Source organism: Mizuhopecten yessoensis, unplaced genomic scaffold (assembly GCF_002113885.1).
Source record: "Mizuhopecten yessoensis strain PY_sf001 unplaced genomic scaffold, ASM211388v2 scaffold6779, whole genome shotgun sequence".
Classification (NCBI taxonomy): Eukaryota; Metazoa; Mollusca; class Bivalvia; order Pectinida; family Pectinidae; genus Mizuhopecten; species Mizuhopecten yessoensis.
The window spans coordinates 1,380,748-1,395,827 of record NW_018406720.1 but is presented as its reverse complement, the minus strand read 5'-3'; the positions used below and the strand labels follow the sequence as shown (position 1 = coordinate 1,395,827).

At 40.9% G+C, this 15,080-nt stretch overlaps 1 protein-coding gene across 1 annotated transcript in view; it reads left to right on the top strand.

Annotated features, from left to right (window-relative positions):
• LOC110452647 (A disintegrin and metalloproteinase with thrombospondin motifs 9-like) overlaps positions 1-15,080 on the top strand; it is a 177,184-nt gene that overhangs the window by 74,705 nt on the left and 87,399 nt on the right. Inside the window, exon 6 of the mRNA XM_021501288.1 lies at positions 14,863-14,987. Within this exon, the coding sequence (XP_021356963.1) occupies positions 14,863-14,987 (125 nt within the window). The remainder of the gene's footprint in view (positions 1-14,862; positions 14,988-15,080) is intronic.

Sequence of the window (15,080 nt, the reverse complement as noted above, 5' to 3'; positions counted from 1 at the left end):
TCCTAAATCATCAGGTTTTGTTTCAGAGTAATTTTTATTTTGAGCTAATTACGACGGTTCCGTAGTGCTGATCATTGTAACAGACGATGATTATCTCAGGTTTTTGTTTCACACTTCATTCGTATCACCATATGGTTCGGTTCCAAACTGGATTTGTGGTTTTTATTTCTGGTATAGTTTTTCATTCAGTGCTAATTATATGATATTTTAGGCCGTGTTGTACTATCAGATGGTCGGAACATATATATCAGATATTCCTGTTGATGTTGCATGTTACTCACTGATATGAAGTCTACTCCGTCTCTCGACTGTGTGCAGTGTGAGATGTATCAAATAAATGTTTACCACTGGGTACAAACAGACACTGCTGAACACAGTGTTACGGTATCACGCGCCAGAACGGAGGCTGTCTCTTTGCGACTCTTTGACTTGTATGCTGTCCGTTACACTGGTTTTTTCGTGTGTGATTTATCACTTTTTACAGTAGTGTTACATTTTAGTTTATGCAGCCATCAAGTTTTATAGGAAAGACAAAACCTGCTATTGATAAAACAACTGAAATAAAAATCAGAAACTTTTCTTGAGATATGCAAATGTCATTTATGTTGTCGTCTGAGTAAAATATCTCCAGTGTTATAAGTCCTTGTTGATTATTTATCGTAAAAGTGCCCAATCCCAGATTTGAGAAAGGTTTTTGCGTGCCGTTTAATAAGATTGACCAGGTTTGTGTTCCTGATGACTGGGAAGTTACTGAACTGTCAGCCGTTTATAAGCTACGGTAGATCAGTCGACTCGTGCATCTGTGTTAGTCACTGAACCGATATGTGTGTGCTGCCCTTCTAAACATGCATCACGACGACCAACTTATTCCATTTCATTCACAAACAGAGACAGTTAGAAATGCATGGCCTTTTAGAGTTGTAGGTTTGTGTTTATTCATGCACCCCCTCTTTACCTACATTGAAAGGTCATTGTTTAAACATTTCCAATGTAATTGGCTTTACACAATAGTGCAGTGGTAGGGTGTTTCTGAGGGATGTAGGTTGTCTGCAGTATTCAGTTCACTTCACTGATCTGGGATAAATCACACCAAATTTAAATTCCAAAATTTTATTTGCACATTTGTAACTACAAAGAAGTTTGAAAGCAAAATAATGCAACAGAGTGAAATACATACATAGACATGTACATGTAGAGAAGCCACAAGGTGATATTACCTAAACTAAATATACATAGCTTCAAATAGAAAATTTGATTTAAACATTGTTGGCTGCAAAGTCCATACTGTCAGCAAGCCCACTCTCTTCAGTTCTAGTCCATACCCTATACTGTCAGCAAGCCCACTCTCCTCAGTTCTAGTCCATACCCTATACTGTCAGCAAGCCCACTCTCGTCAGTTTAGTCCATACCATATACTGTCAGTAAGCCTACTCTCCTCAGTTCCAGTCCATACCCTATACTGTCAGCAAGCCCACTCTCCTCAGTTCTAGTCCATACCCTATACTGTCAGCAGGCCCACTCTCGTCAGTTCTAGTCCATACCATATACTGTCAGTAAGCCTACTCTCCTCAGTTCTAGTCCATACCCTATACTGTCAGCAAGCCCACTCTCCTCGGTTCTAGTCCATACCCTATACTGTCAGCAAGCCCCCTCTCCTCAGTTCCAGTCCATACCCTATACTGTCAGCAGGCCCACTCTCCTCAGTTCTAGTCCAGACCCTATACTGTCAGCAAGCCCACTCTCCTCAGTTCTAGTCCAAACCCTATACTGTCAGCAAGCCCACTCTCCTCAGTTCTAGTCTATACCCTATACTGTCAGCAAGCCCACTCTCCTCAGATCTAGTCCATACCCTATACTGTCAGCAAGCCCACTATCCTCAGTTCTAGTCCATACCCTATACTGTCAGCCCGCCCACTCTCCTCAGTTCTAGTCCATACCCTATGCTGTCAGCAGGCCCACTCTCGTCAGTTCTAGTCCATACCAGATACTGTCAGTAAGCCTACTCTCCTCAGCTGTAGTCCATACCCTATACTGTCAGCAAGCCCACTATCCTCAGTTCTAGTCCATACCCTATACTGTCAGCAGGCCCACTCTCCTCAGTTCTAGTCCATACCCTATGCTGTCAGCAGGCCCACTCTCGTCAGTTCTAGTCCATACCAGATACTGTCAGTAAGCCTACTCTCCTCAGCTGTAGTCCATACCCTATACTGTCAGCAAGCCCACTATCCTCAGTTCTAGTCCATACCCTATACTGTCAGCAAGCCCTCTCTCCTCAGTTCCAGTCCATACCCTATACTGTCAGCAGGCCCACTCTCCTCAGTTCTAGTCCAGACCCTATACTGTCAGCAAGCCCACTCTCCTCAGTTCTAGTCCATCCCCTATACTGTCAGCAAGCCCACTCTCCTCAGTTCTAGTCCATCCCCTATACTGTCAGCAGGCCCACTCTCGTCAGTGCTAGTCCATACCATATACTGTCAGTAAGCCTACTCTCCTCAGTTCTAGTCCATCCCCTATACTGTCAGCAAGCCCACTCTCCTCAGTTCTAGTCTATACCCTATACTGTCAGCAAGCCCACTCTCCTCAGTTCCAGTCCATACCCTATACTGTCAGCAAGCCCACTATCCTCAGTTCTAGTCCATACCCTATACTGTCAGTAAGCCTACTCTCCTCAGTTCTAGTCCATCCCCTATACTGTCAGCAAGCCCACTCTCCTCAGTTCTAGTCTATACCCTATACTGTCAGCAAGCCCACTCTCCTCATTTCTAGTCCATACCCTATACTGTCAGCAAGCCCACTATCCTCAGTTCTAGTCCATACCCTATACTGTCAGCAACCCCACTCTCCTCAGTTCTAGTCCATACCCTATACTGTCAGCAACCCCACTCTCCTCAGTTCTAGTCCATACCCTATACTTTCAGCAAGCCCACTCTCCTCAGTTCTAGTCCATCCCCTATACTGTCAGCAAGCCCACTCTCCTCAGTTCTAGTCCAAACCCTATACTGTCAGCAAGCCCACTCTCCTCAGATCTAGTCCATACCCTATACTGTCAGCAAGCCCACTATCCTCAGTTCTAGTCCATACCCTATACTGTCAGCAAGCCCACTCTCCTTAGTTCTAGAGACTGTTGAATGAACAAGCAAGAGTCCAGTATAAACTGTGAGTTGTTTGTAGGGTAACATCATTGTGATTAGGAATGCATTTTGGGAAGTAGTGTCTTCTGACATTTATCACTCACAACACTAATCTAGGATAAATCACACCAAGTGTTGACATTTTAACACTTAACTTCTGCAAAACAAATCAGTATTGCTGAAAATGAGATTCTTGTTTTGTCAAATGAGAAGCCGTTAACCCTCTTTACAATGAAGTTGTCATTAAAGACAATATTAATGTCGACTCTCACCTGTGTATTTGATGATAACACTTGTGTTGCTATGGAAACATGCTTTGGTCAACTAGCACCACAATAAATACAGGATTAAACGATAAAAAATGACGGACAGACTCTCCTGGGTGGTTTATTGTCGAATTCTGTTTAATGTTTAAAAAGTTCTCTTGTAGGGGTTTGAGTGCAATCTTGGCACTTTAAGGGACCGTTATAGACTGAGGGGGCGCCAAGTACACGTATATAGTAGGTGTATTTTTAAAATCTGGCGTTTCCTTTTGATTTGTCTTTGTGTAAGGCTTCTAACAGAAAATGAACTTGTTCGAAAATAAATGTTCTATTCCTGGTAGTTTCCCTATATTAAGTATGAGGCTGGTGTGGGCAGGTTTGGATTGGGGAGCTGTCGTCAGACTGGTGTATCAGGCCTTGTCTAACAACACAATCACTTACCACTGGTACTCATAAGACCTAGAGATAGACCCACTGATACAGTCTTACCGTAGGAGAAAACTTGACAAGTTTTCATTGACTGGGATCAGCCAGCAGATAGCTGTTACTCCAGATGGGAGCCTTGTAACAGGAACTGACACACAAACCCACCAGGCTTTGTGTGTTGAGTTTGACCAAAATAGTTTAAAAAAACAATGCTAGTGGGTGTTTATGGAGCTTACAGTAACACAGAAGTTGTCAGAGAATAGCAACGTGTAGCTCTGTTGTGTGCAGCTGTGCAGCAGGAAGAACATCATACACTTTTAATACACGAGACAATTTCATCCCTGTTTTATTTTGCCATCATCTGGACTTGGTGCGTTTCATGAACCCCTCCTCATTGTGGTAGAACCATGTACGCTGACAAATCAATTTATCATACCAATATAAAACCTGTTAGAGAAATGCCTGTCAAATATCACAGGGACCAATCCTACCTGTATTGTATTGATAGGTATGACCAATGTAGACATGTTACCTATATGTAGACAGGTATGTCATTTGTAGACAGGTATGTCCTGTAGACAGGTATGTCATTTGTAGACAGGTGTGTCATTTGTAGACAGGTATGTTGTTTGTAGACAGGTAGGTTTGTAGACAGGTATGTCTTTGTAGACAGGTATGTCATTTGTAGACAGGTATGTTGTTTGTAGACAGGTATGTTATTTGTAGACATGTAGGTTGTTGGCAGACAGGTATGTCCTTTGTAGACAGGTAGGTTGTTTGCAGACAGGTATGTCCTTTGTAGACAGGTAGATTGTAGACAGGTGTGACATCTGTAGGCAGGTTCATTCAATGTCTATTATAAGTGACTAGTGACAAGTGTGATATTTATGTACCGTGTAGGCCTGTGACAAGTATGTCAGGTATGTCTGTCAGAGTGACCATTCTGAGGTATTTCCACCCAGATGTAAACATTAATCTATTATTGTCACTGTTATACACCGTGAAACAATGGTGATGTTCAGACTGTCCATTTGTCAATATCTTATTAATGAAAACAAAATACCATTAAATTCAAATTTAGATATAATTGATGCATAGATATCTAATAAAAAAAATCAGCTGTATTAATGAATACCAATCGCAATAAAATATCTACATGACTACATAATGTGTGATATGGTGTGAAGTCTGTAAGAATTGTTTGTGTGAGAGGTTGACAGAGGACGTGGATCAATCACTTAACATCAGATAATCTAGACAGCCTGGTTATAATGCACTCACACCAGCAACTGACATCAGGACAAATCACAGCCATTATTATACAAAAGTCTGGCTTACATTAGCAGTGCAGTTCAAACTGACGCTGACATCATTAAAACATGTAGCAGACTTTTAATTTATTACCCATTTTTTGATCAAATATTTGAGCCATCGATGAAATATTTTTGACAACAGTCAGGTGATGTATTACCTAAACACCTGTACATATATATTATTCAAATCTTTTTTTTTTAAATATACAACACCAGCTATTTCTGAAAACAATTTTTATATAAAATGAAGCATTATTTTTCAGTTTTGTTATCAATAACAAGATTTCTATAAGTTAACCTACGGGGCCTGGTGTGGCTATTTTTACAATATAACGAGGGTGGTCAGATGCTATCGACATCCCACAGCAGGTAAACTAAGGACAGATTGTTGTGGCGGCTAAACCTTGTACAGAGTTAGATTTTCGGATCCTGTGATCCGATGTTTTCAGGGGAACACACGTTCACGACTGTATATTTACATACATTTTCAGACACCTTTAATTTGTATTAGTTCTCTATTTCTTCTGGGCAAAATACAAAAGGACTCAACTGTACAGTGGAGGAACAAGTATTGTCCGACTACAAAAGTGTCAGGCGGGATACCAAGTCGTATCAGTTACGGAGCTTGACCATTGGTCATTTTGTGGTCAGTGGTGTGGTGGATGATAGGGTAATCACAGCCACAGGGCATGCTCACAAAGAAAGCGAAAAACCTCAGCTTTGCTGAACATTAGCCACTTTAATCTACTCATAAAAACATGTTTTAAAACATGAATGATTTACAAATGAATCAGACCACCTAAAAGTGTGAATGAATTTTCCAGATCCTTGAATGAACTTTAACTGTCTTCTCTTGATGAACTGTCTGAGAACCAGAAAACCCAGACACAATGTTCGGTCCTGATGGAAATGAAGGCCTGTTAAGTTCATGTTCATTGTCGTCCTACTTTCAAAGAATTTTATTCCTTATGAATAGGATGATATTCCAACTTTTGAACACAATGCATGGATTAAAGTTTAAATATCTTATTATATGATGTACGACATTAAAAATAGGTCTTGATCTTAGCTGTCTTTTGAATCATCCAGATTTTAAACTATTGCAAAGTCCTAGAGGAAAAAGCTGCTATGGTATTCTACAAACACTGTAATTCAATTATTGTGTTTTCTTTGCTTCGTTAGCCATGTTGGTCAGTATTCCTGGACCTTTTAATCCATAGTGGTTATAGCTTGTACTAGACATTTGAATCTGTTCAATTTCAGCTTTTTGCCAGTTAATTGGAAAAAATCCCTCTAGAGTTTGAGTAGTGTCTAAAGAGAAGGTTCCTGGGGTGGTCAGTTGATTAATTCCTCTGTGTCGTATTCTGTGGTCAGAGATTTGTTGATGATAACCAGAGCTATCATTTCAATAGGACCCTGATAATCGGTTGCAGTGATAGATGGATTAAGAAATCCCTGTGTGATTAATTAGAGGTATCCATCATGCTGCCATTAGTCTGACCACATGCCTGAAGGTCCCGATCCCCTCCCCTCTTCTCATCTAATCTCCCCTCCTCTTCCCCTCCTTGTCTCCTCCGCTCCTCTTGTCTCCTCCCCCCTCCTCTTGTCTCCTCCCCCTCGCCTCCCCTCCTCTCATCTCCCGGTCTTCTCCCTGTCCTCTTGCCTCTCCTCTCCCCTTCCCCTCCTTTCATCTCCTCTCCACTTCCTCTCCCCTCCTCCTCCCTTCCTGTCCCCTTCTTACCCTTCCCTCCCACTCCTCTCCCACTCCTCTCCCCTTCCTCTCCCCTCATCTCATCTCTTCTCCCTGTCTTCTCTCCCTCCTCTCATCTCCTCTCCCCTTCCTCTCCCCTCCTCTTTCCTTCCTGTCCCCTTCTTACCCTTCTCTCCCACTCCTTTCCCCCTCCTCTCCCTCTCCCCTCATCTCATCTCTTCTGCCCGTCTTCTCTCCCTCCTCTCCTCTCATTTCCTCTCCCATCCTCTTCCCTTCCTCTGGCCCCTTCTCTCCCCGTCCTCTTATCTCCTCATCTCCCCACCTCCCCGCCTCTCCCCTTCCTGTCCCATTCTAACCCTTCCCTCCCTTTCTGGCTATTCCTCATCTTTTTCCCCCCCCTGTTTTTGTAGGTATCAAAGTATGAAAACTTCAGGACATAAACTTTTTAGAAGAAATAATTTTCTGACCAAAGGGAGGCTGTTATGCTCTTTGAACTCCTGGGAGTGAAAGTAGCTGATAACATATATATCTTTTTCCAGAATATTTCGATTTCAAATTCAGATGCAGGGAATGATGATAAAGGTAATGCGTAATATATAATAGACCTGCCATTTCAGGCTTTGTTACACTCTCCTCCGCCATTATGTGGAGACAATGGGGTCAGTCCCCAGTAGTACATCGCTGTGGATACCAGTAAAACATTGTCATGGATACAAGTAGTGCTGTACTGTACCAGGAGATTTACCCTGACTACCCGGCCTCTCACCACAGTCTGCCCCTATCTTTACCTTCATCTATCTCAACAAACATCTTTAACACATTTCAAGTGGTTTTTTTAATTGTTCCCTGCTTTACTGGACATTTTGTTGTGAAATGGTCCAGGAAATGTCGATAGGAAAGATAGGTGACCTCTGACAATGGGGTTAACAATTACCCAACATGGTAATGATGGCTTTTGTTAACAGGGTTCTGATTGGTTAGTTTCGTTTGTTCATTTAATGATAGGATAAAAGGGATATTCATGATGGTGTAGAGCTCTAGTTTGTTCTTGTTGTTTTGAAACTGTTGATCAATACATCTTATTGATTTGTTTAGCTGAAATAGTAATTACTGGAATGTTTGTAGTTCATATGGTGCATAAAGAGACAGGCCGTTCAGATTCCATTTTCTACAATCATGGGTGTCATAAGACACAGCTATATATTTTTAATGTCTTTTAAACAGTGTTTTAACTGTTTGTAGGTCAGGTGAGGATATATGTCCTGGTACAATTGTACTTGTGTGTGAGAATCGTACAGAAACTATAAACCCCAAATAAAGGACAACAAAAAATGTCTGCTTTCATTAACATTGCACTGTGTTCCTGTAGCTGTGTGCTGATAGCTTCACAAGGGCAGAAGGTTAGGAGTCGTGAAGGGAGATTAGTAGGGGACAAGGTGGAGACCCTAGGGTCCACATAGAGTATCTATCAGTAGGGTACACATAGAGTATATATCAGTAGGGTACACATAGAGTATCTATCAGTGGGGTACACATAGAGTATATATCAGTGGGGTACACATAGAGTATCTATCAGTAGGGTACACATAGAGTATATATCAGTAGGGTACACATAGAGTATCTATCAGTAGGGTACACATAGAGTATCTATCAGTAGGGTACACATAGAGTATCTATCAGTAGGATACACATAGAGTATTTATCAGTAGGGTACACATAGAGTATCTATCAGTAGGGTACCCTACTGATAGATACTCTATGTGGACCCTACTGAGAGATACTCTATGTGTACCCTACTGTTAGATACTCTATGTGTACCCTACTGATAAATACTCTATCAGTAGGATACACATAGAGTATTTATCAGTAGGGTACACATAGAGTATCTATCAGTGGGGTACACATAGATTATCTATCAGAAGGGTACACATAGAGTATATATCAGTAGGGTACACATAGAGTATATATCAGTAGGGTACCCTACTGATAGATACTCTATGTGTACCCTACTGATATATACTCCATGTGTACCCTACTGATATATACTCTATGTGTTCCCTTCTGATAGATAATCTATGTGTACCCCACTGATAGATCCTCTATGTGTACCCTACTGATAGATACTCTATGTGGACCCTACTGAGAGATACTCTATGTGTACCCTACTGATATATACTCTTTGTGTACCCTACTGATATATACTCTATGTGTCCCCTACTGATATATACTCTATGTGTACCCTACTGATATATGCTCTATGTGTACCCTACTGATATATACTCTATGTGTTCCCTACTGATATATACTCTATGTGTACCCTACTGATAGATAATCTATGTGTACCCCACTGATAGATCCTCTATGTGTACCCTACTGATATATACTCTATGTGTCCCCTACTGATATATACTCTATGTGTACCCTACTGATATATACTCTATGCATACCCTACTGATATATACTCCATGTGCACCCTACTGATATATACTCTATGTGTACCCTTCTGATAGAGTATCTATCAGTGGGGTACACATAGATTATCTATCAGAAGGGAACACATAGAGTATATATCAGTAGGGTACACATGGAGTATATATCAGTAGGGTATGCATAGAGTATATATCAGTAGGGTACACATAGAGTATCTATCAGTAGGGTACACATAGAGTATATATCAGTAGGGTACACATAGAGTATCTATCAGTAGGGTACACATAGAGTATCTATCAGTAGGGTACACATAGAGTATCTATCAGTAGGGTACACATAGAGTATATATCAGTAGGGTACACATAGAGTATATATCAGTAGGGTACACATAGAGTATATATCAGTAGGGTACACATAGAGTATCTATCAGTAGGGTACACATAGAGTATCTATCAGTAGGGTACACATAGAGTATCTATCAGTAGGGTACACATAGAGTATATATCAGTAGGGTACACATAGAGTATATATCAGTAGGGTACACATAGAGTATATATCAGTAGGGTACACATAGAGTATCTATCAGTAGGGTACACATAGAGTATCTATCAGTAGGGTACACATAGAGTATCTATCAGTAGGGTACACATAGAGTATATATCAGTAGGGTACACATAGAGTATATATCAGTAGGGTACACATAGAGTATATATCAGTAGGGTACACATAGAGTATCTATCAGTAGGGTACACATAGAGTATCTATCAGTAGGGTACACATAGAGTATCTATCAGTAGGGTACACATAGAGTATATATCAGTAGGGTACACATAGAGTATCTATCAGTAGGGTACACATAGAGTATATATCAGTAGGGTACACAGACAGGTAGGGTGATCAGGGTATTAGGCAGGTGGTCAACAGGTCAGTTGTGTGATGGTATTTAGGTAACAAGTGTTTGGAAGTTGTGGAGAACCAAATATAGATTTTAATACAGATCCTTTGTATAAGTATCAGACTCTAGTTCTGAGAGGATTTCACACCTCTACTTGTTGTAAGTACTTAATTCTTAACGATGTGGGAGGGATGAAGCTCAGGAAACAGATGCACTTTGTTTGTCATTAGCAATAATTCTCATAAAAAGTTGAATGGATTTTTGAGTAATGACCCATCTCCTTTTGTACTTTACATTTATTCAGATCTTAAGGCTGGAGTTTATTGTAGTTACTGTAACTACATGGGTAAGAATTGAGAATGTTCAGTAATAATTCTTACTAAATTGGTAATTTCCTTATACTAGATCCCTGAAGTATAATCTACGTGGGTTAGGTTCTTGGTGGGGATTGCTTTGTGGGGATACAGCAGATTTCTTGGTTAGGGTTATTGTTATGTAGAGAAACAGCACCCAAATACCCCAGGAAAAGTACAGGACATTCCCTTACCAGTGTACCAAGCTTCCTCTCCACACTGATCAATCATGGGCAGATTGGTGATTGGACAAAAAATGGACACATCGACCAATCAATACCATTCAAGCCATCAGTTCCATATAAGACCACTTTGATAAAAAACAGGCTTCAGATAGCTCCAGATTGGGAGACAGTTTGACAGAAACGGAGGCAGGGTTCAGTGTGTTCATTGAGAAACTGTTGACAGGGGTCCTCGAGGGCATACCCATCCATCAGCAGCATCAGGTACTCCATTTTTCTGTTTGTATGAAAGAAGTTGAAAACACAAAGTGGAGTTCAAATAAAATATCAATAACCTTATACACAGAGCGAGCTGTATCATGTCTTTGTCTTGATTCTTTTCACAACACATAGGTTGAATAGTTTCAAAACTTTCATGTTAATCTGGGTAAGCTACTACAAGGTAGATTGATCAATCCCGCAGATATGTACATTGTTTTGTTCAGGCTTTCAGCCTTCCTCCCCACAAACGATGTACTACAAGGCATTACCTATCTGTGGAAAATTATCTCGAGCAGTTGTTGCACATAAAACTACAATAGCCGAGTACGGCTGGGAGAGGTTAGAACAGGTCCCCCAGGTATTGGCACCAAGGAGGCTGAGATAGGTGGGATGGGGCCCCTGGGTAGTGGTACCAAGGAGGCTGGGAGAGGTTAGAACAGGTCCCCTAGGTATTGGCACCAAGGAGGCTCAGATAGGTGAGATGGGGTCCCTGGGTAGTGGTACCAAGGAGGCTGGGAGAGGTTAGAACAGGTCCCCTAGGTATTGGCACCAAGGAGGCTCAGATAGGTGAGATGGGGTCCCTGGGTAGTGGGACCAAGGAGGCTGGGAGAGGTTAGAACAGGTCCCCCAGGGATTGGCACCAAGGAGGCTGAGATAGGTGGGATGGGGTCCCTGGGTAGTGGTACCAAGGAGGCTGAGATAGGTGAGATGGGGTCCCTGGGTAGTGGTCCCAAGGAGGCTGGGAGAGGTTAGAACAGGTCCCCTAGGTATTGGCACCAAGGAGGCTCAGATAGGTGAGATGGGGTCCCTGGGTAGTGGTACCAAGGTGGCTGGGAGAGGTTAGCACAGGTCCCCCAGGTATTGGCACCAAGGAGGCTGAGATAGGTGGGATGGGGTCCCTGGGTCGTGGTACCAAGGAGGCTGGGAGAGGTTAGAACAGGCCCCCCAGGTATTGGCACCAAGGAGGCTGAGATAGGTGAGATGGGTTCCCTGGGTAGTGGCACCAAGGAGGCTGAGATAGGTGAGATGGGGTCCCTGGGTAGTGGTCCCAAGGAGGCTGGGAGAGGTTAGAACAGGTCCCCCAGGTATTGGCACCAAGGAGGCTGAGATAGGTGAGATGGGGTCCCTGGGTAGTGGTACCAAGGAGGCTGGGAGAGGTTAGAACAGGCCCCCCAGGTATTGGCACCAAGGAGGCTGAGATAGGTGAGATGGGGTCCCTGGGTAGTGGCACCAAGGAGGCTGCCTGGTATGTAAACAAATAGACAACATTTTTAATCTAAAAAAAAATCAGTCAGAAACTTGTACTTGTGCTCCGTGAACTTTTTTTGTCTTATTTCAATGAAATTGAGACAGTACATCACGTTTCTTTTCTGTGTTTTTTATCTTAAAAAATAACATGAAAGCTCCTTTCATTCATTCATCTGCCCCCACTTTTCATTCACAGAGTAGATCTGTGATATCATTTTTAAACAACAGCAATTTTTTGGCAAAAGGTAGGTGTTCAAAAACAGTAGTTTGTTGTAGCTACGATACATCAACAGGAAATAACTTCAACAAAATGCTTTTTATGTTGTGATAAAATATACGACCGATTGACTGACTTCCCTGGCATTAGAGAGAGGGAATTTTCGTGTGTAGTGTGACAAAATCGTACATGTTGAAATTAGGTCATGAATACACAGTTTTCATTCTAAACATGCTGATCAGTGTAACATGCTGCATTTGCTGAGCCATGCAGTACACAGTGTGTATGTAACGGGGTAGGCATGTTTTTTATAATGTCAACCACCAAAACGTAAAACAAAAGTTAATGTCGAAATAACTATAAAACATGGTAAAGAGTCGTTTAATGATCGGAAAAAATTAGAGTCAGGTATGGTTGTTTGCCTGTGTTTATATGGGAGATCGAGAACAGGTGGATAAGCTGGCGTAGACATACCAGCAAGTTATTTCACTAAAAAACATTTATAAATAGTGGGATGAGAGATACAAACTGCCGGTAAGCATTTACAAAGCGCCAACACCAAACCAGCAATCATATGTTGTATTACATTCATAATTTTGTTAGTTTCGAGTTTGACATCTAGATTTGAGTTTGACATCTAGTTTATGTGTCTATACAGTATGATTCAATATTAATGTTGCTATCGTGCATTGCTTTGGTCTGTGTCGAACAGCTGCTCTGATCTGCTTCCTCACAGTGGTTGATAGAGAGTCGAGATTTGGCATACCAACACCCGAATTTCTCAGATTTCGATCAACACTTAACAATAATCCAGAGAAGTGATTGGTGTATTTTCATTTTTATTGGCTATTATTTACAAAGTAACACAAGAGCAAACATAGACAATATCTCAGCTCAGAGGTGGCAAGGATCCTAGAGGGAATATCTCTCAACTTGTCCGCTGATGTCAAATTAACATGGTACAGAGATCCAATATACATATGTACATACAATTAGCTTCAATAGGGTTGTGTAAAACACAGCGAGAAGACGACCATTATCTGACTAGGTGGTGAGGCTGTGGGGACCACAGCTAGCAGATACAGGGGTTTATATTACAGCTGTTCTTCTATCTAAACATGGCCTACAAACACAGATTAAGTGAAAAAATGGAAACACTGAACTCAGCATTTTGTTTTCAAGTTACTGTAACATTATTATTGTTATATCTATAAAGTAACTTTTAGTTGTAAAGGTCAGTAATTTCTGTAAAGGTCACTAATATATCTGTAAAAGTCACTGATAACTGTAAAGGTCAGTGTTATCTGTATAGGTCACTGATATATCTGTAAAGGTCACTGATATCTGTATAGGTCACTGATATAACTGTAAAGGTCAGTGTTATATCTGTAAAGGTCATTAATATCTGTAAAGGTCAGTGTTATCTGTTAAGGTCAGTGTTATATCTGTGAAGGTCAGTGTTATAACTTTAAAGGTCACTGATATCTGTGAAGGTCAGTGTTATATCTGTAAAGGTCACGGATATCTGTGAAGGTCAGTGTTATATCTGTGAAGGTCAGTTGTATAACTATAAATGTCACTGATATCTGTAAAGGTCAGTGTTATATCTTTAAAGGTCAGTGTTATATCTGTAAGGGTCACTGATATAACTGTAAAGGTCACTGATATCTGTGAAGATCAGTGTTATATCTGTGAAGGTCATTACTATCTGTAAAGGTCAGTGTTATCTGTAAAGGTCAGTGTTGTCTGTAAAGGTCAGTGTTATCTGTAAAGGCCACTGTTATATCTGTTGAGTCACTTATATCTGTAAAAGTCACTGATATAACTGTAAAGGTCAGTGTTATATCTGTGAAGGTCATTGTTATATCTGTGAAGGTCAGTGTTATATCTGTGAAGGTCACTGATATCTGTGAAGGTCAGTGTTATATCTGTAAAAGTCACTGATAACTGTAAAGGTCAGTGTTATATCTGTAAAGGTCACTGATATCTGTGAAGGTCAGTGTTATATCTGTGAAGGTCACTGATATCTGTGAAGGTCAGTGTTATATCTGTGAAGGTCAGTGTTATAACTATAAATGTCACTGATATCTGTAAAGGTCAGTGTAATATCTGTAAAGGTCAGTGTTATATCTGTAAGGGTCGCTGATATAACTGTAAAGGTCACTGATATCTGTGAAGGTCAGTGTTATATCTGTGAAGGTCACTGATATCTGTGAAGGTCAGTGTTATATCTGTGAAGGTCACTGATATAACTGTAAAGGTCAGTGTTATATTTTTAAAGGTCACTGATATCTGTGAAGGTCAGTGTCATATCTGTGAAGGTCACTGTTATATTTGTAATGGTCACTGTTATATCAGTAAGCTAAGGTCACTGCTATATTTCTAAAGGTCACTGTTATATTTCTAAAGGTCACTTTTTTGTATATTTTCAGGATGGACCAAGAATAAATCAAAATGCAGCTCTATCATTACAAGAGTTTTGTAAGTGGCAATATTCTCATAATATTCATGATGACAACCACCCGCAGCATTACGATACTGCAGTATTGATGACCAGGTAAGTTCAACACTTGTTACATTCAAATCACATAATCATGCCACTCCCCTTAACTCTTGTGCCACACCCCTTTCATCATCATGCCTCTCCCCT